Source organism: Suricata suricatta, chromosome 3 (assembly GCF_006229205.1).
Source record: "Suricata suricatta isolate VVHF042 chromosome 3, meerkat_22Aug2017_6uvM2_HiC, whole genome shotgun sequence".
Taxonomy (NCBI): Eukaryota; Metazoa; Chordata; class Mammalia; order Carnivora; family Herpestidae; genus Suricata; species Suricata suricatta.
Window position 1 is genome coordinate 75,918,772 of NC_043702.1, and position 26,880 is coordinate 75,945,651.

General features: G+C 38.1%; 1 protein-coding gene across 2 annotated transcripts; it reads left to right on the forward strand.

Moving 5' to 3' along the window:
* The first annotated feature begins 3,409 nt into the window (after nucleotides 1–3,409).
* ARL5A (ADP ribosylation factor like GTPase 5A) lies at nucleotides 3,410–26,810 on the forward strand. Of its 2 annotated transcripts, XM_029933002.1 has the most exons (6): nucleotides 3,414–3,747; nucleotides 15,213–15,273; nucleotides 15,965–16,112; nucleotides 17,881–17,964; nucleotides 23,148–23,299; nucleotides 26,367–26,810. In XM_029933002.1, exons 1-6 carry the CDS (start codon nucleotides 3,702–3,704, stop codon nucleotides 26,413–26,415), a joined length of 540 nt encoding a protein of 179 aa, XP_029788862.1. In that variant the 5' UTR covers nucleotides 3,414–3,701; the 3' UTR covers nucleotides 26,416–26,810. The 2 variants fall into 2 exon arrangements, with proteins under 2 accessions (XP_029788863.1, XP_029788862.1); XM_029933003.1 differs by lacking the exon at nucleotides 17,881–17,964 and having other exon boundaries at nucleotides 3,410–3,747.
* Nucleotides 26,811–26,880: the final 70 nt, after the last annotated feature.

A 26,880-nucleotide genomic window follows, 5' to 3' on the forward strand; every position in this document is an offset into this window, starting at 1 on the left:
CTTCTGGAGCTTTTTCTCTGTATAGTTCCCTCCTTTCAGCCACTCTGCTTCACAAATTCTAGCTACCTTGATACCTTGGAACACTGATCTTTGTCTTCAACTCTAGAAGACTGCTAGACTCAATTTGAGTTCCCACCCACTGTCACTGGCTAAGCATTGCCTCCAGGCAGAAAATCCAGGTAATGGTTAGACTCCCCTCATTTGAGCCTCTTATCAAAGATCACAATTCTGTGCTGTATGTTGTCCAATATCCGAAAACAATTGTTTTCTACATTTTGTCCAGTTTCCTATTTGTTAATGATAAGAGGGCAATTCTAGACCATCCCACTTCCCCATACCTGGAAGCAGAAGTCTCTTTAATGACATTTTGCACATTACTATAATCATGGATACTCTTTAAAAGATTTTGGGGCGGGGAAGTATCCAACTTCAGCTCAGGTCATGATCTCACAATCTGTGGGTTGGAGCCCCAAGTCGGGCTCTGTGCTGACAGCTCAGAACCTGGAGCCTGCTTCAGATCCTGTGTCTCTTTCTCTGTCTGCCCCTTACCCACTCGCACTCAGTCTCTCAAAAATAAATAAACATTAAAAAAAAATTTTTTTAATGGGGCGCCTGCATGGCTCAGTCAGTTAAGCAGCAACTTCAGCTCAGGTCATGATCTCACAGTTCGTGGGTTCGAGTCCCAAATCAGGCGCTGTGCTGACTGCTAGCTCAGAGTCTGGAGCCTGCTTCAGATTCTGTGTCTCTTTCTTTCTCTGCCCCTCCCCTGTTCACGCTCTGTCTCTCACTGTGTCTCAAAAATAAATAAATGTAAAAAAAAGTTGTTTTAATTAAAAAAAGAGGAAAAAATATTTTATAAGGAGTTTCTTCCCCCAAATAGCTTCATACTACTCAACAAACATTTCCAATTACTGTCCAAGTTTATATTTCACCCATGGATCTTATAGTTGGACAATATTGTATTATACAATTTACACTGTATTGTATAATACAATATTGTATTGTAAAATTCCTTTTATTCTCCTTTTGTTTTTTGTGAGCCACTTAGAAATAATCTGGCAGACTAAATCCTAACTTTGCAAGTAAATATGGATATGATAACCATTTAATATGTGGACAGATGTATGGCGAGTTTGTAAGGTGTCTTAAGAGCTGCCGAAAGTACCACCAATAGTGTGCAAGAATGGAAATATTAAAGAGTTGATGTAAATTAGTTGTGCAAAACATGTTGTTTTTCTAAATAGCCTAGAGAATACTTTATTATGTAAATATAAACATAACAATGTAAGAGTTTCCTTAAGATGGCGACGGAGCGGCCATTTTGCTGTGGGTGGAGAAAAACACCGGGCACCAACAACCCTCACCCCTCACCTGCAGACCTGGAATGTCCTGCGCCAGTTTGAAAACAGCCAATCATGAAGCCCCAGCTTCCCATCACCCCGACAGAGGAGGCAACCTATCCCATCCCCCACGTCCCTAAAGTGCCCTTACTTGGTGGTCTGCCCTCCCAGGACCAGACGGGAAGTCTTTCACCCATAAAATACCTCGCCCCTCCTGTACCAGACACAACTTCCCTGACTCCCCACTCCCGGAGTCACGGAACCTCGCCCGGGAATTGCAGGTCCCAATAAAGGCCTTCTTGGCTCCATAACTTGGTCTCTCTCTCTTTCCTCTGGCCTCGGCCTCCATCTATTAAATCTTACAAACATAAAATGGATTAATATGGTAATTTTCTTTCCTTTCAGATGTCTCCTCTAAATTTGTTTTTTGGGGCCAATCTTCCCCATTCACACATACTCTTTCTCTCTAAAATAAAATAAAATAAATTTGGCTTTTTAACCATAAGCCCCAAAAGAAATCAAAGGACTTTTTTCTTGCACAGTTGTTTAAAAAGAGACGTAGTTTAGTGCTCTAAGCTGCTCTTTGTTTTACGGGTACACGTTTTCTAGCTCAATTATGAAGAACTGTAGACTGTCAAGGTCTTAGTTGTATTTTTCTCTATATTGAGATAAGATATTGTACGGCTAGTAGATGTGAGGTGGAAAGATATAGTTTATTGTTTTTGTTTAATTTCATTCAGATTTTGAGCATGGAGGGGCAGAACAGTTCAAAATGCCTTTTTCCCCCATTTTTTTAAACCAAAGTTAAGGAGAATAGAAAGGGACAGAGCTGTTTCTGATTTCTTTCACACCCCTTGCCTTTTACAAGAGTAGAGACTAATTATCAGATTATCAGATGACCTCCTAGTAGGATGACCTAGAATTAAAGAAAGACCTTAGGGACAAACCCACTGCTGTGAAAAGAGGCCTCTAGAGATTAAGCAATTTACCCAGATAAAAGATAACACATGGAAGGAGAACTCTTATATCAAGTAACCTAATGGTTCACTTTTATTCTAGTTTCGAACTAAATGTCCTATACTAGTAGGTTGATTAAATACAATGTGACACCTACAATAGGTGTCCAGGCAAGGAGACTGTAACAGCAGAGGAAAACGTTTGACCGGCTGCTTGACCAGATGGGACTAATGGAAATTCCAGCTGGAAAGGCTAGTCGGGGTCATATTCTGGAGAAAAATTAGTACCTAAGGTATTGGGACGCCTGGGTGGCTCATTCGGTTAAGCCTCAGTCTGCGGCTCAGGTCGTGATCTCACGTTCCTGGGTTCGAGCCCCTGTCGGGCTCTGTGCTGACAGCTCAGGGCCTGGAGCCTGCTTCTGATTCTGCCTCCCTGTCTCTCTGCCCCTCCCCCTCTCATGCTCTGTCTCAAAAATAAATAAAACATTTAAAAATTTTAAAAAATAGTATCTAAGGTATTTGGACTCTGCTGCTCAGTTTTAGTGGAGGCAGCAGATTTCTTAACGTAGGGGGGACTTGAACAAAATCGTTGTTTGGAGCAAGATTGACTAGAGAAAGGAGGGAGATTGGAGACGAAAGAGCCCTGAGGCACAAACTTTAACTGCAGTAATTGTGTAGGTAAGGCCACTGGCTTCAGTTGGACGGCAGTGGCAAGACGTTTCAGAGAGATGTTAAGCTTCCTTCACAGAACCCCAAGTCTTTGCGGGGCAAGATGTGGAACTTTTAGTGTAGTGTGTATGAAAGATTGCGGACGGGTACTAGGCACTCAACATATTTACATTATGGCTCTGTCGAGGAAGTGCAGGGAAAAACATGAAACTGGCAAGGACGTTAAAGCAAGCTGATAGGAGCTATCTGTCACAACCCGCAGCCTGCATTGCCTGGGTCCCCGGGCTCAGTCCCGCAGGCTACAGGTCTTTCGGAAAAGCAAGTAAAGAGAGGGCCAGGCGGGCGCCCTTTCCCAGGCCCCGCCCCTTCGGCCGCGCGCCTGCGCTCTCAAGTCCCGTCCGCCCCGCCCCTCTCCTCCCCCGCCCGCGTGGTCGCCGCCTCCGCAGCCGCCTGAGAGGAGCTGGGGGAGGACGGTGGCCCGCGAGGCTCGTCGCAGACAACGCGGCGGCGATGTCCGCGAGCCAGGCGAGTGCCGCGGCGGCAGCGGCGGGGCCTCGCACGCGGCAGGGCGGCCTGGGCTTCGGCCTCCCTCCGGTTCCCAGAAAGCGAGCTGGCGGCCAGCGCGGGGGGAGCAGCGGCAGAGGCGGAGGCTCCGGCGCGTCTCTCTCCTCCCCTTCAGCCTAAGCCGGGGGAGGCCAGGCGGCCCGTGGGCTGGAGGGGAGTCCGCTGCCCAAGAATGGGAATTCTCTTCACCAGGATATGGAGACTGTTCAATCACCAGGGTGAGGGGTGCAGGACGAGGGCTGAGTGGGGGAGAGGGTCAGCCTGGGCCGGGTGGGTGGGGGTCTACGAATACTTCCGGAGTGTGGGCGGTACGGCTGCGTGCAGTCTCCGCTCCGGTGCAGGCTGCGTAGATGCTGGCCCGGGGGGCTTTCAGTCCCCACTCCCGAGTTCGGGAATGTTTTTTTCTTAAGAAACCTTCTTGTGAAATCCATTCTGCAAATGCACCCATTGCTCCGATTTCGATTTAGAAAGGAAAAGATTTCTTGTCCGACGTCCCTAGTGGCTCGGCCTGGCCTATCTTGTAGCCCTTCTTCCTCCAGCAGTTGGGTTTGGACACCACCCCAAATGCTGAAACGCTGGGGTCCTCTGGGATGAAGGTTATAGGTTATAGCCCGAGCCGCACCACTGAGCGATAGAGGGTTGCAGAATGCGGAAAACATGAGGAATCGCTCTCAACTTGTCCAGGACACCTCGGTTTTTGAGCTCTCCCTTCACCTCCATCCCTTTCTTTGGGGAGACTAGTGCATCCCGAATGGTGATGGACCTCTCGTCTTTTCCCATGTTCATATTTGTGTTTACGGTTAAGCTAAGGATCATTTTCCTGTTTGTATTCCTTATTTAAGTGGAGGGTTTGGGGGTTGTTTGGCTGGATGAAAAATTTTACAAGTGTTTCACTGAAAGCGTCTGAAAACATGGCATATGAAACATTTGTTTATGTAGGTAACTAGCAAGTTACTGCATATAGAATATATTATCCTACAGGGATGCTGAAGTTCATCTGAACTCAAACATTGCTTTGAAATGCTTTGTGACAGGAGGAGTGTCTAAAACAGGAAAGAGGATACAACTTTTAACAGAAAGACTCCATAGTCAATGAGATACACTATAGTTAGTGGTGTTCTTTTGTTTCTTTTTAACTCCAGTTAGGTGATTTATCATTTCCGCTGCCAGTAACTTAGTTAGCTTTTTTGTTTTGGGTGAGCTGGTGGTGGTGTCACATCCCAAAGTTTTCCAGTAAAGACTGAATGAGTGGTGACATCTGTTATGTACAACGTACCCCGCTTCCTCCTTCATGATCCAGCTGCTGCTATAAGATGGTGATGGGAGCAGAACTGGACCTTGTGATTGCTGTGTAACTTAAAAAAAAGGTAGCATAGATCACATGACACTTGGTGGAAGAGCAATATTTCAAATCATTTTTCTGATATGGGAATTTTTCTTAAAATGGAGAAAACTAGTTCTAATCTGCATTGTCTTTGGTTAGCTGTTTCTTTTGGGAGAGGGGGAGTGAGACACAGTCATTTAATCTCTTTGGGTCTAGGTGTTCTCAGCGTAGAACACCAGAGATCTTGACTGAGTGACTGTCAAGGTCTCTGGAGCCTACAGATCTTGAAAAGGTAATCTCTAGGTCTCACGAATGGGAACTAGCATTGCTGTAAAATTGGTAGTGTTTCTAGTAGATGGAGTCTATTCTAGTTTTAACCTCCATAATTTTTATATTATTTTTAGCAAAGCTAATATTTCAGCTCTGCTATGAAATTTATATTGCCTGTTGATTGAGCTTTAGTCATGCAAGAAAAATGAGATATCTCTACTTTCTATTTTGAGTCAGTGATAGAATTATTTGTGTCTATAACTTAAGAATGAATTACAGCTTTGTCAACAGCTACTTGAAAGAGTAAACAATAAGGATGTTACTGCATCGTTGTTACTAACAGTTGCTAATAGTGGTGTTGTTGTTGCCTGTATTTTGTGGTTATTTTTGACTGGACTCTTATTGCAGTGTTGGGAAATTAATAGAGGAACTAATGAAGTTAAGTTTTAGAAATTTAGGTGTCAAAATATTTTGAAAATGTGAATAAACTGTTCTCTAAATGATGTGGTTGTTAATCAGTAGGGTCATATTTCACAATATTCACCATTAAATCTAATGCCAGATACTTGGTCTTTTTGATGCTTTTAAATTGGAGATACGATATATATGTCAGATAGATCTTGGATGCTTTATTTTACCTTCAGATCCTATATTCTTTTCACATAAACTCTTGGAAGAAAGATTTTAGGCGATTACAGAATTGGCCATCCTGAGGGAACTTAAATTATGCCATATCTCTTTTTTCTGAAACACTTATAGAATAATTTTTTTCAGTTTAAGCTTAGCTTGGTTGACTACACAGTGAAAGCTAATTGCATACTCCTCAAACTTGAAAAACCAGAGGTTGCCTTTACGTGATCTTTAAATTCAATAGGATATAAACTTTGTCCTAGATGCTGTTGTATACATTATTTAAAGGAAAAAAATGTTTCAACAGTTCTTTGTAGTTATTCTTTTACCCTCAAAAGAGGAAACTGAGGTTGCAGTGGAATGAGTTTCCTAGGCCGCACAGCTGGTAAATACCAAGTTAAAACACTGAAGAAATATATTTCAGATATATGTCTGATTAAAGGAGAAATTGGCATAATTTTTTTCTTTGTTTCCCTTCCTCCCCATTAATTGTTTCTCAGTTACTAAACTATAAGTCTTTACAACATTAGAACTTTGAAGAATTGTCACTAGTGTCTTTTAGTATAGAAGGGCTTGAGATCAGTGGTTTATTAAATATTTTTGAGCACTTGTTTGTGCCAGTTACTGTTGTAGCTGGTGGGGACAAAGCAGGGAACAAGACAGACAAATCCTCCCTGCCTTTACGAAGGGTTCATTCTGGTGTGGGGAGACAGAATATAAGCTAACTCCATCTCTAGAGATGAAACAATAGTCGTTAACATTTGCTGACTTTTGCAAAGTTAGGTTCAACATAGATTAGTTAATTTTGTCTTCACTTCAATTGATTTATTCTTCACAACAACCTTCGGAGGAAGATTTCTCCCCAGTTTATATAAGGGACACAGAAACATCATGTAACTATCTTAAGGCACTACAATTAAGAGACCTGGGATTTTAACCAGGGTCCTCTAGTGCCATAGTTAGTGCTCTTTAAAAACAAACAAAAAAACTTTGTGCAAGAAGGATTCACATTCGCTAAATGGAAGAACTTTGTCATTTGTATGAACTATGACTAAGTTGTGACATTTCCTTATTGATAGCCTGTATCATTCTTCTGATTGGCTCTTAGGAGAGGAGTAAGTTATGAATGAATGCTGATGAAGCTGCCTGTGCAGCTGGAGCCTGTGCCAGGAAAGTCACCCCTGCTGCTGTCAGGCATTTTTGTGTGGGAGTTCAGCTATGTAGGTGTGTATATACGGAGGCTCAGCAGCCAAAGAGATGGACTATGGCAATAAAATTTAGGTCCATAATCATTGTTCTTGCACACTCTGGATATGGATCTGGATCCTTTAATTTTTTTTTTTAATTTATTGTTTATTTATTTATTTTTTTTTTGCCAGCTGGCACAATGTTAAGCTCTATCAGTAGACAAGGCTTTGGCGGGACATTGAAGGAGGAAACAGTTTTTCTTCCTGGGTACAGTGTGCTTTCAGCAGGTCCTGTCCTGCTTTAATAGGGTGAACACCTTTCCCAGTGGCTGGCTCCTGCCTTACATAGTAGTTAGCAGTCACCAGCTGTTTCTAGCACCCACTTCAGTTGATTTCATTCTGGAGGACCTCCAGAAAAATAAATACCTCTCAGTGAACTTTTCCCCAACACCCTAGAGAGAAGATTTCCAGCAAAATTCACTGGCAGGTCCCCACAGCCACTTGTGCAACCTTCAGTGAGCCACAACCAAGGCTTCCAGTGAGGTCTGCATCTCAGTCCAGGAGCTTTGGGGAAGCCCCATCTCGGCCCCTAACTATAGTGGATTCTCCTTCTCTTTGTCAGTCCGATAGTCTTTAGAGTTATGTTTTAATAGCCAAGCCCTCATTACTTTGATCTTATTAAATAGTTTTTTCTTTTTTTTTTAATGTTTATTTTTGAGAGAGACAGAAAAAGGCAGTGTGACTGGGGGAGGGGCAGAAAGAGAGGGAAACACAGAATCTAAAGGAAACACAGGCTCCAGGCTCTGAGCTGCCAGTGCAGAGCCTGATGTGGGGCCGAACCCACGAACCATGAGATCATGACCTGAGTCAAAGTAAGACACTCAACCAACTGAGCCACCCATGTGACCACCCCCCCTCGCAGTTATTTCCTTTATATTAAATTTTGCAAGTCCAAATTACTGTATGGTCTGTCTTTCCTGATTGCATCTCTGATTTTGCCACGTATGATCATTGCTTTTCATTCAGCCACCTCTTAGTGTGAAAGAGAAGTATTTTTTTCCTTGAGACTTCACTACCATTGTTATAAATAGCAAGGTTATTTTTAGACTATTTTTTGTTGAAGATACTTTTAGATTTTGAAAATTATACTTAAAAAATTTTTTTTAATGTTTATTTATTTTTGAGATAGAGAGAGATATAGAATGAGCAGGGGAGGGGCAGAGAGGGAGGGAGAATCCGAAGCAGGCTTCAGGCTCTGAGCTGTCAGCACAGAGCCTGACACAGGGCTCCAACCCACAAACTGTGAGATCATGGCCTAAGCTGAAGTTGGAGGCTTAACTGACTGAGCCACCTAGGCTCTCTGAAAATAAAACTTTTAATACTAAAAGACTTAATTGGATATTTCACTTCCAACCTTTATATCTTCCAGATCTGACTTATTTCTTCATTCATACTTATTAAGCAAATGCTGTATTCCAGGTTCTGTGCTAGGGACTGGGAGAACGAGCGATAGAGAACCTGACAGGTGGATTTTTTGCTCTATGTTAGATAGAGTTGGCGTTTAGTGTAGTGTAGAAATGAGGTGAAAAGGAAGAGTCAGGATGACTATTTATCTGCCTTAGCATTTGTGGTCTTTTGACTTTGGTATGATTCATAGAGAGAGAAGTCCTTCAGGATGACAGTAACATCTTTTCATTTAATTTACTGACTGGTAGTTGGAGAAATACATATAAATTGAGTTTTGGAACCTGGCAATGAATGGAATTGATAGGCTATTGTGCTGTGTTAAAAGAAAATGAAGAGGGAAAACAAGCATTTTCATGACAAATAGTAAAGTACCGATTGGGAAACTGAAGCCTAAATGATAATTACAAATTCTCTCCAAGCATTGTAACCGTGTGTAGTTGTTTTGGCTTATCTGAATAACTGTAAGAATGCTGTGGCATAGATACTCTAAAAGAAAAATCATAATAAACTCATAATGAATCACATGTATCAAAGAATTGGACCAGCCAACATTTTATGCATTTGCCCATGATAACTTCTCTCTTAGTGTGCATGTTATGATTGAGGTTTTGTAGAATATTTGTTTTGGAGTGCCTGTTTTTGGCTGCAAATTTAGGTTTTACATAGACTTCTGATCCATCTTGGTAATGGGAGGAACAGGCCAGGGTAGTGAAGGATCCTAAGACTTTCCAAAGGAAGTTGATAAAGTATTAGGAAGTCTGAATAATCTAACCCTATTGTTGGTCGTAAACTGGCTTTTCGCAACGAAGTTGGCGCCTTTATCTTTGAGCCTATGACAGTTATATCTTAATTTTGTAGTTCTCACTGTGGTCCACATGCTATACCTAAGACTTAGAAAGCAGGTAAACATTGGTGCTTTCTTGTAAAAACACATAAAAATTCAAAAGACAGCGAAATCTTGGGGAGGAGGGTGGTAGAAGTGGGTGATGAATGTGGCTGGTAGGTGTCCGTGTGGGATGAAAAGGTGTAGGCCTTCTGCATCATGGCTTCCTCGTTGGAATGCCTTCCAAAGAGATCTTAGACTGCCCCAGGGAACATGCAGTGCCCTGGACATTTCCCAGGTGCTGCACACATTTGATTGGAGTTAATTTTTTTTTCTTTTAAAAATACTTTTACCGCTTAAAAAACCTCATATTTTTTATTCTGTTAGCTTGCATTCCCTTGATGGACTTTAGAAATCTGCTTATGTCTTAAGAATTTGGAGGAATGTTTGCATGTTTATGGACTTGTAGGTGACAAAGGAATTTATTGGGGTTGTAAAATTAAATAGAAGAAGGAGGTTTCCAGTAAGGAGAATGGTCTGACCTGCCACATTCCTTCCCCTCTCACCATCTTTGATGCTCTTTTCTTATATTTTCCACCATGCTAGACAAGAATTCTCATCTTGTTACTATCCACCACAATGCTTTCTCTTTCCAGTATGCTTTTTTTTTCTAGGCACTACTGAAATAATAGTAGATTGACTTAAAGTAGTTTAAATATTTATCCACCACAGGATATGTTATCTAATTTCATCCTATTGATTCTCTAGTTCATTTTATGCAGTGGCTGTAAAAATTTCATCCTGTCCTCAGCAGGCAACTAACTTGTGTTATGAGAAGATGGAATCTTCTGGTATGAGTCTCTTCTGCCACGTGCTTTATCTCCGATTATGTCTGTGTGTTATTGCACAGTGGGTTTTGTTCACAGAAGTTTTACCTTCCTTATCATGTTCAGCTTGTGGTCAGGTATGATAAAGAACCTTTGTCTAGTTAGTCCTTCCTTATAGAAGTGGTAGAAAAGTTTGGAATCCGGAAATAATTCCTATGGGGTGTGGCTAAAATAAGGAAACTGCCTTTTTTTTTTTTAAAGGAGCTAATGTATTCATCTATTTATTTATCTTAAAAATTTTTTAATGTCTTTATTTTATTTTGAGAGAGAGAGAGACGGAGTGTGAGCAGGGGAGGGGCAGAGAGAGAAGGAGACAGAGAATCTGAAGCAGGCTCCAGGCTCTGAGCTGTCAGCACAGAGCCCGATGTGGGGCTCCAACCCACAGACTGTGAGATCATGACCTGAGCCGAAGTCTGACGCTTAACCTACTGAGCCACCCAGGTGCCCTCAAAGAGACTCTTTTAAAAAACAAAGCCAGGGAAATTTTTATTTTAAAAGCTATCATTTTATTTTATTTTATTAAAAAATTTTTTTTAGAATTTTATTTTACCGAGGGAAAGAGAATCTTAATCAGGTTCCATCCACACTCAGTGCAGACCCAGTGCAGAGCTCAATTCCATAACCCTGGGGTCGTGACCTTAGCTGGAATCTAGAGTTACCCAGGTGCCCCAAAAGCTTTTTAGAAGGCTTTTCTTCCTATATGCCTGTTGTTACTCAAAATATTATTGAAACACCTTTATTTATTATTATTATTTTTTTAATGTTTATTTTTGAGAGAGATAGAGACAGAGTGAGAACAGGGGAGGGGCAGAGAGAAAGGAGGACACAGAATCCAAAGCAGGCTCCAGGCTCTGAGCTGTCAGCAGAGAGCCCTACAGGAGGCTTGAACTCACTAACTGCTGGATCATGACCTGAGCCCAAGTTGGATGCTTAACCAACTTAGCCACCCCAGCACCCCTATTTATTTATTTATTTTAAGTTATTTATTTTGAGAGAGAGAGAGTGTGCACATGCATTTGGGCAAGTAGAGAGGGGCAAAGAGAGAACAAGGGAGAGAGAGAGAGAGAATCCCAAGCAGAGCCCAAAGTGGGGCTTGATCGTGAGATCATGACCAGAGCCAAAATTTAGAGTTCGACGCTTAACCAATGCTTAACCAGGTGCCCCTAAAAACTCCTTTCAGAATTTTTTAGAGACAAATCTTTAAATTATTTTTATCGTTCAGGGATCACACCTCATTTAATGGCAAAAAGATAGCATTCATTCTCACTATCCTTTACTTTATGGCTGAGATAATACCAAGTGGCTCCTATCCCCCTTTAAAATCAAGTTCATCTTCAGCCGTTAAGGGGCTCAGTGGGAATGCTCAGAGCAGTGTACCGCAGGCTCTGAAGCAGTTACAAAGGAAGTGTACCAAAATATTTTGGACAATGGAAGCATGGTTAGAATAAACGCTTAACCTCTTTAAGTGATGAAGGACTTTGTAAGAGACAATGCTATTTTGTATTTGGGGTCTCTGTATATGTTATTTGTACACACACACACACTTTGCCATAGATTCTTGCCTATATTTGTATAGTTTCTTTTAGCCCCTATTAATTTTGTACTGTTTTTAGAATGATATTTCTCACATTGGTCAGATTAATTGTATTTTCTTCCTGAGTATTGACAAGTCTGTCTAAATTTAGTCCAGCTGATACAAAGGAGGTTAGAAAATGATTTTCCTGAAACTAAAAATAGTTGACATTTTGAGAATGGTATTATTAAAAATTAGTGTTCAGTGGGAAGGTAAAAGCTTTCATCCAAGTCAGAGATCAGGGATCAGCCTGATGTGAATCCTCTTAATTAAAATGTTTATAGGTGGTTGTATTAATAGAAGTGAAGAAGTGATACTCCATTAAAAGAAGATTGCTTAATTTGGGGACATAAAAAGATGGAGAATTAGAGAGGCAGAATTGCCATGCATTTTAAAAACTTTCCAGGTAAAAAAGGTACCGTGCTTTAAGAACTCTATAATCTGGCCCTGATGCAGGTATGGCCCTAATATGAAGATGGATATCTCCAGTCATGACAGCTTATAAAATACTTCCTTTGTTGGGAGCCCATGTGCCCCAAGTAATCTGACCATCCTATTACTTTTCCTTAGGGAGAGACTGCACTTGTCAGATACTTTTGAATATTTGGTCTCATTGTATGTTACTCATTTTGGCATTCTTGTAATATATCTCTTCTGTGAGTTGCCTTCTGTGAGACCTGTCTACTCTGAGATACTAGCAGGATTGAGTTTGTGGACCTGGGAGATGAAGGGCCATGCACTAGGTAAATTCACCCTAGAAACAGCACCTGATGAAGCTTTTGGTGGTCATTCAACTGAACTTCCCTTAGCATGCCCTTTATTAACCCTTTTTAAAAAATAAGTATCATCTTTGTATTTGATCATTTTCTCAGTTCCTTTACCCTAGTCACCTCTAAAGATGAAATCTTTGCATCTTTAAAATTGTTTTTAAGAACCCATATGGGGGAAATGTGATCATGTCACTTTAGAACCCTAGTGGTCCCAAGCTGCTTGCCCTTTCTTCAGAGAAATGAGTGATTGGAGAAAACATTGTATTAAAATTTTCTTTTTTTTATTTTTTTAACATGTATTCATTTCTGAGAGACAGAGTGCAAGTGAGGGTGGGGCAGAGAGAGGGAGTCACAGAATCTAAAGCAGGCTGCAGGCTCCAAGCTCTGAACTGTCAGCACAGAGCCCGATGCGAGGCTCGAACTCATAAACTGTGAGATCATGACCTGAGCTGAAATCAGACACTTAACTGACTCAACCACCCAGGCGCCCCTAAAATGTTCCTATTTACTTGATCTTCCTATTTTTGTATAATAGGAGGAATTCCCTTCCATGGTAAATGGCAACTATTGGAAAACTTCTACCATGTCATTGAAAAGGCTTTTTCTCAAAGATATCCTTACAGTGAGGTATTATAATCCTCAACGTTTATTATTTATAGAATGAACATTAATTAATATAACGTTTATTGAGTACTTGTGCCAGGAAAAGTTGTAGTTACTGGAATTATAAAGATGATTAACCTGGGATCTATATACTTAAGCATGCCTTATTGTACTGAGAAGATTAGTGTATATGTAATAATTAATGACAAGTGCTAGTTAGAGATCTTGTGGAAAAGCATGAGAAAGTGATGGGGGGGAACTAAATTTAAAAGATCAGTAGGAATTCCCTAAATGGAGAATTAGATAAGATAAATCTGTCTCAGGGAAAAACTGAGTAGAGGTAGAGAAATGTTTGCTGTGCAGATATGTGGCAGTTTATGTGGGGAGAATGGCTTGAATTTCAGCCTAGATACGTGGTGGTGGTGGTGAGAGATAAAGCCGAAGCTTACTCGTTATGACTGTCTTTATTTACAAGGCTGAGAACTTGTGCAGTGTCTTTCTGTCAAAATGGAGAGCCAGCATTTCAATAAGAGTGGTGTTATCAGCTTTACAGTAAAGAACAGTTACTATAGAAACAGTGGGAAGGTGGATTGGAGACAGTCCCCTTTGGGAAGGTTTTACAGTAAGAAATGAGAAGGACTACAACTAGGACAGTCAAAAGAAGGCAGGTTCAGGATATATTTTTGAGGTAGAATCCATAGAACGCGGTGACAAATTAGTTGTTGGGTTTGAGGGAAAGATTGAATAAGCACCAGGCGCAGATGAATTCATGGTAATGCCATTAAGCAAATTAGGGAGAATAGAATTAATTAGAAAAAGTTCTGAATGTTGGGTTTGGGATATGTTGAGTGGCACTGTATCTATCCACTGGATAGGTTGGAATTAAGGAGAGATTTGGCAACATGGATTAGGAATGGTCTTTCTTAGTGGTTGGCACTGCTCATGTGCTATCATAATTATATACAACTCTGAAAGATAGGTGGTATTGTCCCTGTTTTATAGTGAGAAAACTTAGGGATTAGAGAAATAAGTCATTTGCTCAAGAGCACATAATTACATGTCTTTTTCCATTGCACTTGTGTTATCTACTGCTGTGTAACAAACCGCTCCTGAATTTTGTGACTTAAAGCATTAATTTATAATTTATCTGTCATGGTTCTGTGATTTGACTGAGCTCAGCTAGGAAGTTCTTACTTGGGATTCTCATTTGGTTGCAGTTAGCAGCTAGAACTAGAGTGCTCTCTAGCTTGACCTGGCTGCATATTCAAGATGGCTTCTTTATTTGTGTGTCTGGCATCTCAGCTAGAATGGCTGGAACAGCTGAGGGCAACCATGTGGTGATCTCTCCACTAGGTCAGGCCACATGGTTAAGCCTAGGCTTTCTGACTTAATCTGTGTAGTGGTTTGGGAGTAGTACAACTTGTTAAATGGTGTCTGGTTTACTCCAGGGGTAGTTGTACACGAGACCCAGGCAGCAGCTGCAAGGTTTATAATGACCTAGGCTTGAAGTCACACAGCATCACTTCTGCTATATTCTTTTGGTTAAAGGTGAGTCATAGGACTGGCTCAGATTCACAGGGGATCACGGAAGGGAAGAGACTATACGGAGCATGAATATCCAGATCCCATCTTTGGAAATGACCTTCTTCCATATACTATCATCTTTGGAATAGTTTTTAGATAGCATAAAAACAGATGGTCCCTAAGAGTGCCTTGCTAAAATGTGAAGAAAATGCAAGAAGACAGCTCTGGGAAACATGAATGTTTTTGAAGGAAGACCCAAGGAAGAGGAATCCGTGGGGAAAAAAATGTGTGTGTGTGTGTGTGTTTAGAGAGAGAGAGGAAGAGAAGTTGGAGAAAGTGGTGTCATAGAAGCCTGGATAGAGGGAGTCAGTGCCACTATAGCCATACATCCTAGATTTGATTGTTATGTTACAACAACTCTGTGTGGTCTAAATGTACTCAGATGGTTTACGATTATCTATGATGAGACCTGGCCTTCTGCTGCCAGATTTAAAGGCTGACCTTTTTTTTTCTGATTCGCCCTACCTCACTGTATACCCAGTTGATGCCTAAAATTCACGGTTAGAACTTAAATGGCCTATTTTTGTTTTTAACTAATAAATGATTAGTGTCTCCTTTATTTCAGAGCACAAAGTTATCATTGTTGGGCTGGATAATGCAGGGAAAACTACCATCCTTTACCAATTGTAAGTATTAACTACTTAAAAATTTTTATTTCATCATTCATAGTTATTTTTTCTGCTTGGGTAATATTTGATTAACAAAAGTAATAAAAAATTATATGGAACCTAAAATATTCTGTAAGAAGTCAGGCTGACTATAAACCACAAGCCAGATTTAAGCAACTTTTTTAGAAGAGCTAGAAATTTATATGACATAGAGCACGTTGTTCCGTTTTTTTTTACTTATAGAAAGTAGAGATATATTGTTTATATAGTTTCTGGGAATGAATCTAGAGTATTCCAGATGGTCCACTACCTAGTTCCATCTCTGTTTAAACCCTTACCTTACTCCTTTTTTTTTTTTCTTTGTTTTGAGAAAGAGAGGGTGCAAGTGAGCGAGGGGCAGAGAGAGAGAGCGAGAGAGAGAGAAGTGAGGTTCCCCTGAAGTGGGGCTTGTGTAAACCTGAAGTGGGGCTCCTGCTCACCCGGTGTGGGACTCAAACTCATGAACTGTGAGATCATGACCAGAGCCAAAGTCAGATGTTTAAGGACTGAGCCACCCAGGTGCCCCAACCCTTACCTTACTCTTATGAGCTAGTGGAAAAGGGAGATTTGGATATAAAATATAAAAACTCATGCTGATTTATCCTTTGATTGCAAAATACTCAATCTAGCTTCCTTGCTCATTGTAATATATTTGAACTTTTTATTCTAGTTCTATGAACGAAGTTGTACATACATCACCTACAATTGGAAGTAATGTAGAAGAAATAGTGATTAATAATACACGTTTCTTAATGTGGGATATTGGTGGTCAAGAATCTCTTCGTTCTTCCTGGAACACTTACTATACTAACACAGAGGTAATGTTTCTTGATATACTAAAACTTCTAAGAATAGAATGCTTGGGAAACATCTAGATGTGAACTCTTATAATTAATCTTTTTGAAATATCCCAGTATGTTAATGAAAGTAGTTTAAACATGGTGGGACCTTTGATTCCCTATTTCAGGGTCATTGTTCTGTATATCCACTCTCATTGAACCTCTCTATAGGGAGAATTGGAATGAATGATGAGTGATTGATGGTCTGATTATGTACTGATCCCAGAACTCATCTTAAATAGTTGTTTTTATAGTGAGTTCCATCTCACAGTTTGTCATTTTATTTCTCTCTTAGTATTTATTTTTGTCTGCATACAGAAAATCCTAATTAAATGAGAGGGTTCTGGAGGCTTGAATCCTGACCAGACCTTTACTATGTATGTTCTTTTATGCAGCACAATAGCACATGAAAGAATTCTTTTGGTTATAAAGCAATTTAGACATAATCATATGTTTTTATTTACATATTATTGCCCAAGAGAAAATTTCACCTATGACATTTGAGACCTTTATTGTATAGAACTTGTAAATTGAAAGGCTATGACAGTTGTTTTTGTAGTACTGATTATAAAACTCCAAATGTATATAAAGATGAATATTATGTCATTAAGACACTGTTAATTGTCTCTTATTACCTAATCCTCTAAAACTTTGCTAAGCATTTGATCATGTTTTTTGGAGAAGGAAAGGTATATATGGTTAGTATTTCTATGTATGATGCTGCAAGTATTATTAAATTTATGACCACATCTTAAAAATTAGCACTTTTATTAAAATGCCTTGGAATGGATGGGTCTTAGGGTAATACATATCAGTAAGTGTCAAGTGAGAGAAGAGGAAAAGTAGCAGTTCTCATAACCACCTGTGATGGTTAATGATATCTGATAAGTAGAAAAGACCATGAAAATTAATGACAGTGGTTTATCTGGAAATGAAAAGCTGGTTTTAAAAATAAATAGTGCTTGTTCATTATAAGTGGTTAGAGTTAACTTGGGCATCATCGGTGCCATCATAAAGTGACTATCTTGGCTCCTGTTTCCCTGGCGTTTCTTGGTGCTCTTGGAGATAGGAAGAGGTGCAGTGTAGCTCAGTCCTGCTCGGCTCCTTGACAAGTCTCACTACATCTTCTGACCCTAGTCTCATCATTAGTTCAGGAAACAGTGGTGCTTGCCGGCAGCAGGTACCAGTTAGATAAACAGGAGGAGCATGGATTTAAATAGATTTATTCTTTCAATTTGTTGATTTTTTTAAAAGTAGATTTAACTGTCCCATTACTCCTGTATCATGCCCTTTTAAGGTTTCAAATTGATATTAATAAATAATATCTGTAGAAATATCTAAAATTTAGGACTATAGAAGTCTAGTTAGCGTACAACATTATATTAGTTTCATTGTATTTTTTTTCATTTTGATTGTGGTGCATATAGTTGGGTACAAGTTCATTACCATTCAAGACATTAATTTAGAAACAAGCAGTTGTATATTGGTTAGAATACTAACAGAATATTTTAATAGTCTTAGCATTGTATTCTCATCTCTCATTTTCTCTTAAAAATTAGCAAATGATATTTGAATTAGGACTGAAACAAACCTTTAGGACTGAAACAAAACTTTAGTAGGTGTCTCTGGTTTTCCAGTAATACCATACCATAAGGTTCTAATTTCTTGTTCTATAAATCAAATAAGTACTTTATAAATTTTATAAATATCAAATTGTGTAATCACTATTTCTTTGTAATTATTTTAGTTTGTAATAGTTGTTGTGGACAGTACAGACAGAGAAAGAATTTCTGTAACTAGAGAAGAGCTCTATAAAATGTTAGCCCATGAGGTAAGTAGAATTCTGGCATTACGTGTGTGTGTGTATGTGATAATTGCTGTCACATTTGTTCTTTCTACTTTCTCATTACAATATACTTCAAATTTTTATTTACTTACTATTTTTTAAATAAACTTTTAATTTTGAAAAAAAAATTTTTTTTTTTTTTTAGTAAGCTCTAGGCCCAGTGTGGGACTTGAATTCATGATCCTGAGACCAAGAGTTACATGCTCTACTGACTGAAGCAGCCAAGTGCCCCGTACTTCACATTTAAAAAAAAATTATTAATCTGTTGGTCATTCTGCTTTATAATTTGACACTTCCCAAACTCGAAGTGTATCTGGAAACAACAGAAAGATTCTGGAGTCACCTATAGAATTCTATTTCTTTTAAACTAGATTAATTTGGTCTAGAAGTTTTTCTGGGTGAAAAGACCTAAATTGGCTTTTATTTTGCATTTTGTATAGATAATTATACAGAAGGTTATCACTAGAAGTGAGATTTTAAGGTCTCGTGGGCACTTAGTAAGTCTCCATTTTAAATCAGTTATCAGACTAATATTTAAATGTTGTCACTCTTAAGTTTCTCTGATATTGTCCCTTTGACTAAACAAAACTACATGACTAGACACACTTTCTTAGTCTTTGAGAAATATTATGGTAACATAATTTTAAAATGAAATAAATGAAACAATATATCATTAATGATAAGTTACTATAAAATCATATATTTATTGTAGTAGCAGTTGATTTTTTGTATGCCTTTTTTGAAGATATTGCATTCTTTTTTTATGTTTATTTTTCTTTTGAGAGAGAGAGAGTGCAAGCAGGGGAAGGGGCAGAGAGAGAGGGAGACACAATCTAAAGCAGGCTTCAGGCTGCCAGCTGTCAGCACACAGAGCCCAATGCAGGGCTTGAACTCACAGACTGTGAGATCGTGACCTGAGCCGAAGTCAGGCCCTCAACTGACTGAGCCACTCAGGCGCTCCACAGATATTACATTTTTAACACATATTTATAGGTAGAAATTGAAAAATTAATATTTAGATTTATACATGTAACTTAATTTTGGTGGAATTTTAACACAGCCCCCAAAAAACCTGGCATATCTCTGTAATGAAGTTTTATATTAATTTTAATATTGATTTGATGATTTGTTTTTGAGGTTTGCATTAGGGATTTTGGAATGTTTCAGGCATCCAGTCAAGACATAAGGACACCTAATACAGTGGTTGTGTAAACTGAAGTTCTGTTTTCCATGTGGTGATCACACCTACCAAGAGACACCTTCCCCTGTTTTGGATTGATTCTTGCAGCTTTGTTAAACCCGTTGGGTTTTTAAGAAAGATAATTCATGTTGCTATTCATGCATTGAACAAGTTTTGATTCTAGTTTGGAAAACAAAAAGTAAGCTATAAAAAAGGTAGAAAACTAAAGATTTTTTTATTTTCCCTTTGTATTTTACACCAAAGAATTACTGTTTTATGAATATATAGGAAAAAGAAAAAGAAGACACAATGTATTTGTATCTTGGTTATGTTCTTTACTCTCTTAACAGATCATCTTCTTTGATCCTTGTTCTAATTGGCCAATATATAGCAGGATCAAAGAGCTCAGTAGTAGGACTCAGAGTCATTGAATTTTACTAGCTGGGACATTAAATGGAGCTGGTCACTTCATCTGTTGTGGATGTTACTCATCTGTAATGGATGAGTACGCTGAGGCCCCGAAAATTTGACCAGATTTTTAAGAGCTGGGATTTGAACTTCAGTGTTCTCATTATTCAGGCTCTTTGCTAAGAAGAGAAAAAAGAGACAATAAGGCCTAGTGGAAAAGTGAAAGAGGCTGAATGGGGAGAGTGCCAGAGAAGAAAGGAATTACAGATGAATTTGGGAGCTGGATTAAACCAATTAATAGGGTCAGGAAGAGCCAAATAGGCAGAATTTGAGAAAGGGGCAAATGGATCAAAGAGTGAGACTGTGTGAGCGAAAAACAAATTTTGACATGGGCTTACCTCAGATGTTTCATCTATACCATCGCTACCAACAAAATCTCATGGTCATCACTCGTAATGATGCTTAACCTATATTACTAAATACAAAACTATAAAAATGATTTTAAATATTTCTGAAAGCTTCATCTTAAATGAAGTGCAAAACTTTGAAACGCATGAATTTTAAAATCGTTTCAAACACAAAGGGTATATGATGTTTTCTTTGGAGTAACTCAGCTTCTAGGAATTATCTTGGCAAATGACGCTTGGGGAAACATATTGACAATAGCATATGGCATAAGGAAGATGCTAAGTAAGTATGTCTTAGAGGTGTTGCAATTATTCATCTTGACTAAATAAAAAAACATTTTTAGACTCTTAACAATAATCCATAACAGGTGGCAGAGAGTTTTTCAAAGTTTAAAATGACTAATAAATAAAAATCAGCACTTTTCACTTGGTACTTGATCTCTTGCTAAGTCCAGTTGATGAACAGCTTTTATCCACTTTGTCTCTTTTCTGTTAGCATAATGTATAATTGATCCTGAGGTTATTTTATATAAAAAAAAAAAGTAAAGGAAGATTTTCTTCTCTTTCTAAATACTTCTTGAAAGTAGGGAAAATAGCTGTTTTTTAAAACAAAAAGCCTGGGACACATGGGTGGTTTAGTCAGTTAAGATTCTTGGTTTCAGCATCTGACTCTTGGTTTCAGCTCAGGTCATGACCTCATGGTTCATGGGCTCAGGCCTCGCTTCAGGCTCTGCACTGTCAGTGCAGGACCTGCTTGGAAAACTCTCTCTCTCTCTCTCTCTCTCTGCCCCTCCCCTGCTTGCTTGTGCGCACGTGCACCTGTGCTCTCTCTCAAAATAAATAAACTTAAATGAAAAAAACAAGAACCCCAAATAAAACAACTTGAGCCTATGAAATCTAGAAAAATTATATTCAATTTCAGTTTTATTTTGAAATCTTTCAATAAATGGCTTTATTTTTCTTTTTCCAATTTTTAGTCCACAGGCTTCTTCAAATAATTTCACTGAGTGATGGATATAGATTATATACAAATAAAATTGCATAAATTACGTGTTCTAACTTGTGCCACGTATTTCTAATGCTAATGTTGAGTGTGCCAACATTAGCAATCCTTACCTGTATAAGATTTCAGCATACACTAGTAAGAGGTATTGAAACCTGGAAGATAGGAAGATCGGAATTACATTCCATGGAAAGTCCGTCTACTCAGTGATTCAACCACATATCAACTATTGATAAGGATTCTATTTTCCATTTAGGGTAGGAGAAAAAGTACAAGGATCCTTGATCCTTGATAATGAATATAGTAGATGACCTAGTTATAATCCGTCCCTTCAACTTTTTGCTTATATATATAAGACAGGTGAACTGAACGTTGTGAAATAAATTGAACATAAATTCTTAAAACTTAACATTCTAGAGTATCCTTTTCTGACCCTGCTTTTCAGGTGTCATTAACCATGGTGGCATAGCTGCCAGCCTGGAGAGGGCACTGTGACTAAAAGTCGGTCTTGATTGTTACATAAAACATTTTGCAAACTCCTTTTAACAAATAAGAAATTTACTACTTATATTTTTTATTGATATCAGAAATACAATCATAAAAATTGTTGAAATTATGTTCTCATAATACTAAAATAATGTGGAGCAATGTCAGTTTGTATCTACTAAAGACTTTCTTGTTTCAAATACATATACGTATGATTGAAATATAAATATCCTAAAAAGATGTCATTCATCACAGTTGAGAATACTTGCAAGCACTGCACCAAAATCTTCGTTTTCTCAGTATCTCTCCATAAATGTATACATGTGTATATATACACACATATGTACATGTAATTTTATGAGAGTTTTATCTACCAGTTGAATGCATCCATCATGGGTTCTTAACCTAGGATCCGTGAATGGACCTCGAGTATCTATTAACACCCTAAAATCCCATGTACACTTTGTTTTGCACATGTACGTATATACATTTTTATGAGGAAAAGGTCCATAACTTTCAATAAATTATGAAGGAAGTCCCCAGTTTTAGAATCAGGGCAGGGAAGGGTAGGATAGAGCAAAAGCCAATGACTGACTAACCATTGGCCTACTTTGTGAGTAAAACATTAGACCAGTCAGTTTGGGGTATGCACAAAGGTAAAGGTGATCCTCTTTTTCAAGGCAGTAAATGAGCTAACATTTACTGAACTGCTACTAAAGCCAGGTACTAAACTGAGTGTTTTTCATGTAGTAGTTCATTCATTCAAACTATATCCTCAGGAGGTAGATGGTAGTCTCAATTTTATAGATGAGGGGCACCAGGCATAGTGGGAAGTTCTCAGCTCAAACCTGGTTCTGTTACTAAATAGCCGTATGACCTTGTGTGAGTTACTGCTGAGTTTAGTTTCCTTATCTATAAAATGGGAATAGTAAAGCCTACCTTACAGGAATCTTGTGAAGATTAAAAGAGATTTTATTTGGAAAATGGTTAACATAATGGGTGTCTTGCTCAGATTAGATCTCAATAAAAGAACACATTCAGAAAGAATAAAGAATTTGCTTCAGAGGCAGAGCATAGAAGTGGTAGAACTTACTGTCTAATTGAGAAATTTAATAAGCTTAATGCCAGTCCAAAATGACCCTATTGAATATACAAATCTAAGGAATTTACATGGACAAAGAGGAGCTAGGTTTCAGAAGAATAGGATTGGTTTAGGATAGCACCTCTCAACTGAGAATTAAGTTCTAAGGCAGAGATGGTTTGTTTCGCAAGCACCTAGAAGGTACTAGCTTTAGGTATGGGTACATAAAGAATAGGTAGGGGTAAAATTTTGAAAAGTTCTTGAGTACCATGCTAAAGAGTATCTCTTAGCCATGGAAACCTAGCTTTGGGTAGGGGAAAGGGTAAGTATGTATTTAAAGACATGACTTGTTAATATAGCACTTGGGACCATAAGAAATGTAACTTGGGGTTATAAAAAATATGTAAATCTATACAAATACAGATGTGATTATTTAAAATGTGTTTAGTTTTAAATTTACCATGTATCAGCATCAGAGCCGCGAGAGGCTTTTATGTCAGGTAGTTGAGGAATTCTAGGTTAAAAGATTGTCAAAAGTATTGAAGTTGAAAAATCCAAGAAAAAAATGCACTGGCCTTTTTACAGTTTTGTTTGCTTTTATAGGACCTAAGGAAAGCTGGATTGCTGATTTTTGCTAATAAACAAGATGTTAAAGAATGCATGACTGTAGCAGAAATCTCCCAGTTTTTGAAACTAACTTCTATTAAAGATCACCAGTGGCATATCCAGGCATGCTGTGCTCTGACTGGCGAGGGGTAAGAGGTCTTCCTTTTAGAAAACATGTATTTAGTTTAGGAACATGTATTTCTTTTGAGAGTCAATAAATATTTAAGGCTACCATGTATAAAACAATGTAAGGGAAAATCCATATCTGTAATTAAGAGTTTTTGGCTTGGTTCTATACATAAAACCTGTAACATACACGTAATACTTGTGAACATACTGAACAAATCCATGTGAACATGTAGATGATAGAGTTGCTATAGGGTTTCAGAGAAATGAGTGTGAAGGAGAGCTGGACGAGTCAGGAAACTGTTCTTGCACTGGTGGTGGGACTTAACACTAGCAAATCTGTGTTTCCAGTGCTTTTCATATGGTATATCATTTATTCCTCGTAACATCTGGTGGACCAAGTGTCTTAATTTGTACTTGGTCCATAAAGAAGCAGAACTAGCAAAGGATTCAAATGTGAGACTAATTTGGGGGTACTGATTTTGCTACCAGTATTGTCAAGAGGGGTTGCTGCACTTAAAAAAAAAAAAAGAGTTAGAATTAGTGAGAGTGGCATGTAGGTTCCAGGTTTGGGAAGGAAAGGTAGGTGCCTACAGTAGATTTTGCCCTAATCTAATGCCCAGACATGGAAGGATTTCAAGAAAGACATGGTTGTCAGCATTGTTAAATGTAAGGTCAAGGATCAGGAGGATGGAGAGAGTGCTATTAGGAGAGATGGAATAGAGGAGGTTAGAAATAGGATAAAGAGCTAGAAAAATGAGCAAGTTAAGATTTTTGTTGTAGTTGTTTCTCTAAAATACAGTGGATTAGTATGTATTGAAAAGCAGTGCACTCATAGGTCTAACAGGAGAACAGGAGAAACCTAACGGAGGACCAGGGGGAGGGAAAGGGGGAAAGAGAGTTGGGGAAAGAGAGGGACACAAAACCTTGAGAGACTATTGGTTACTGAACATGGAACGGAGCCAAGGGTTGAAGTGGGGGGGAAGAGGTGGAGGTGATGGAGGAGGGCATTTGTAGGGAAGAGCCCTGGGTGTTGTATGGAAACCAATCTGACAATAAACTATTAAAAAAAAAAGCAGTGAAAAATAAATTGGAGATGAAGGTTCTAGTTAGAGGTCTTACGTTTGATGTTGAGGTTCTTTAGGTACTTGGAAAGGGCAAAAGCTAGGGGCAGAAATAGATAGCTTCCGTAACCCATTACATTGGTTCACCCTTCACCCTGAAGAAGAGGAAGGGAGCTTTTCCCACTTCAGCTAACTCCTCTATCTCTGCCTCAAGCTTCTTTTACCTAACATCTGAAGAAACTCAACCCCAAATTTAAGACCTCTATTTAGAATCCCTCATGTATGTATTTAAAAGCAGAGAAAAAAGAATTAAATTGGAGCTGAAGCTAAATCTTAGTGAAATAGAAGGCACTGTTACCTGATGACAGACATTTGATCGAGCATAAATAGAACCTCAAAGGAGCAAATATGTCACAAATAATACCAATTGTCCACATACTCATTTAGGTAAAAAAAAACAAAACCTTATCCATTACATATTTCTTTGTCAAATAATTTAGTACATGTTGAGATACATTTTTAGTTATAGATATATCTTTATACATTGTCTTTGTCTACCAAAGGTCTTTATGCAAAAGCACTGATTTTAATAAATTTGACAGCAAAGAAGATCATCTAGGATTGGTAGGTGATTTGACTTATATAGTTTGAGTAATTGTGTGAAAAATATATCATTAGTTAGGATAGATAGGAACCCTGGCAATGTCATTCTTAAAAGAGGAAATCGATGAATGATCGCATATCTTTCCAATTTTTGGTTTATATGGGCTTCCCTTTGGAATAGTTATCAAATGGAAATGTTTGGTGAAAATGTTTCCCTTCTGCAGTCAGCCACCTTGATCTAAATTCTTGGTTTTAGTATTGGTTGGCATTTTGACTCCCACCTCTGCCACTTGCTAGCATCTTTTAAACCTGGATTCCCTCTTGCAGTATGGGACGGGTTCTGGTCTCAACATTGTAAGGATTAAGATAACGGGTATTAAGTGTTTATCATGCTTTCTTGTTTGCTATTAGGTAACTACTGTTCATTTAACAGTTTGGAGTTAATTTTGTATCTTTTCCTATCAGTTTAAAAGTAAGGAATCTAGTAAGAACAGGAAAAGTATGAGCTGACACACAATCATTTTTTTAACCTCATTGTATTTTCTTTTACATTACTAGATACTTCCGCAAAACTGAGTTCTAGTGTTTTTTGATTAAGTACAGTAGCGTGTTTTCTCATACCTATCAAGTCTCCTCATAGATAAAAATGATATTAATAGTCTTTCTTCTTATAATATATATAACCATTTTCCTCTTGCTAAACATTTAGTTTCTCTTATAGTGAACATCTCTTTCTATATTTTGCATTGTGCTTGGTTATGCCTTGTTCAACTGCAACTAGTTTTAGTGATGAGAGATTTTATTTCCTGCAAATTGTTTTAATATATAGATGTAATATACATATTACAAGTATACTTTGTTTTAGCAGCTCAGCCACATATTTAGTTTAGTATCCTGCCACTTTTCCCTCATTTATATCATGAGCATTATATCATAACTCTAATATAGTCTTTGAAAGGAAGTTTTTAATATTTCATCATATGAATATTCTATAATTTAATTTCTAAGTAGTTAAATTTTACTTGTACCCATTAAAAATGCTTTGAACAGTCTTACACATCAACCTGTTCTTGTGTCTGATGGGTTGTTTTACAATATATTTCTAGAAGTAGAATAAAGGTAGAGTATCGATATTTTAAATATTTCTGATACATATTGCTAAATTTCTTTGGGTATTCATTGTATAATTATTTAGCTCCTTTTATGTGTCAGGCAGTGTTCTAGGCACTAGAGACAAAAAAGAACCAAAAAAGCATGGATGTTCTGTGTATGAGAGTATGGCTTCACCACAAAAACACCAGCATTGAATTTTACTGGTTTTTTAATCATTGTTGTTTAAGTAAATCAAAAACAGTATCTTCCTTTAGTTTGTTCAGAGCTTTTTAGTTGAGAATTTAATCAAGAGATTTTATTTTCTTTATAGATTGTGCCAAGGACTTGAATGGATGATGTCACGACTTAAGATTAGATGATCTCTGCTGACCTCTCTCCTCATAGACTTTGTATAAACGAAGTGCTGGACTTTACCTGAAAGCTGCAGAAATTAATGGTTTAGATATATTTATAATAAACTGATTTAAACTTTTTCTATAAGAAGAGAAATTAAGACCACTTATTTGAGAACAAAGATGAAGTCTCACTTTCCAATCTGCTTTCTCATTAGTCCCTTCCAAAGCAAGGTCTTTAAAGCTGTGATTGCCATTTTTCTCATAATGAATCCTCTCAGGACGTTGTGTAGTCTGTGGTAAGTACAAAGGGAGAGGAAGACATTTTTAACTTTAAGAGCTTTATTGTCAGCATAAGCCTCCCTAGTTGAATGTTGTTCTCTTCTTGTTCCATTAAGTCAAAATACAAATCAGCACAGGTATTCAGTTTCCAATATTTTAAAATGTAATGTTACTTATGAAATGTATTTTGCATAAGGTTGTGTATCTATT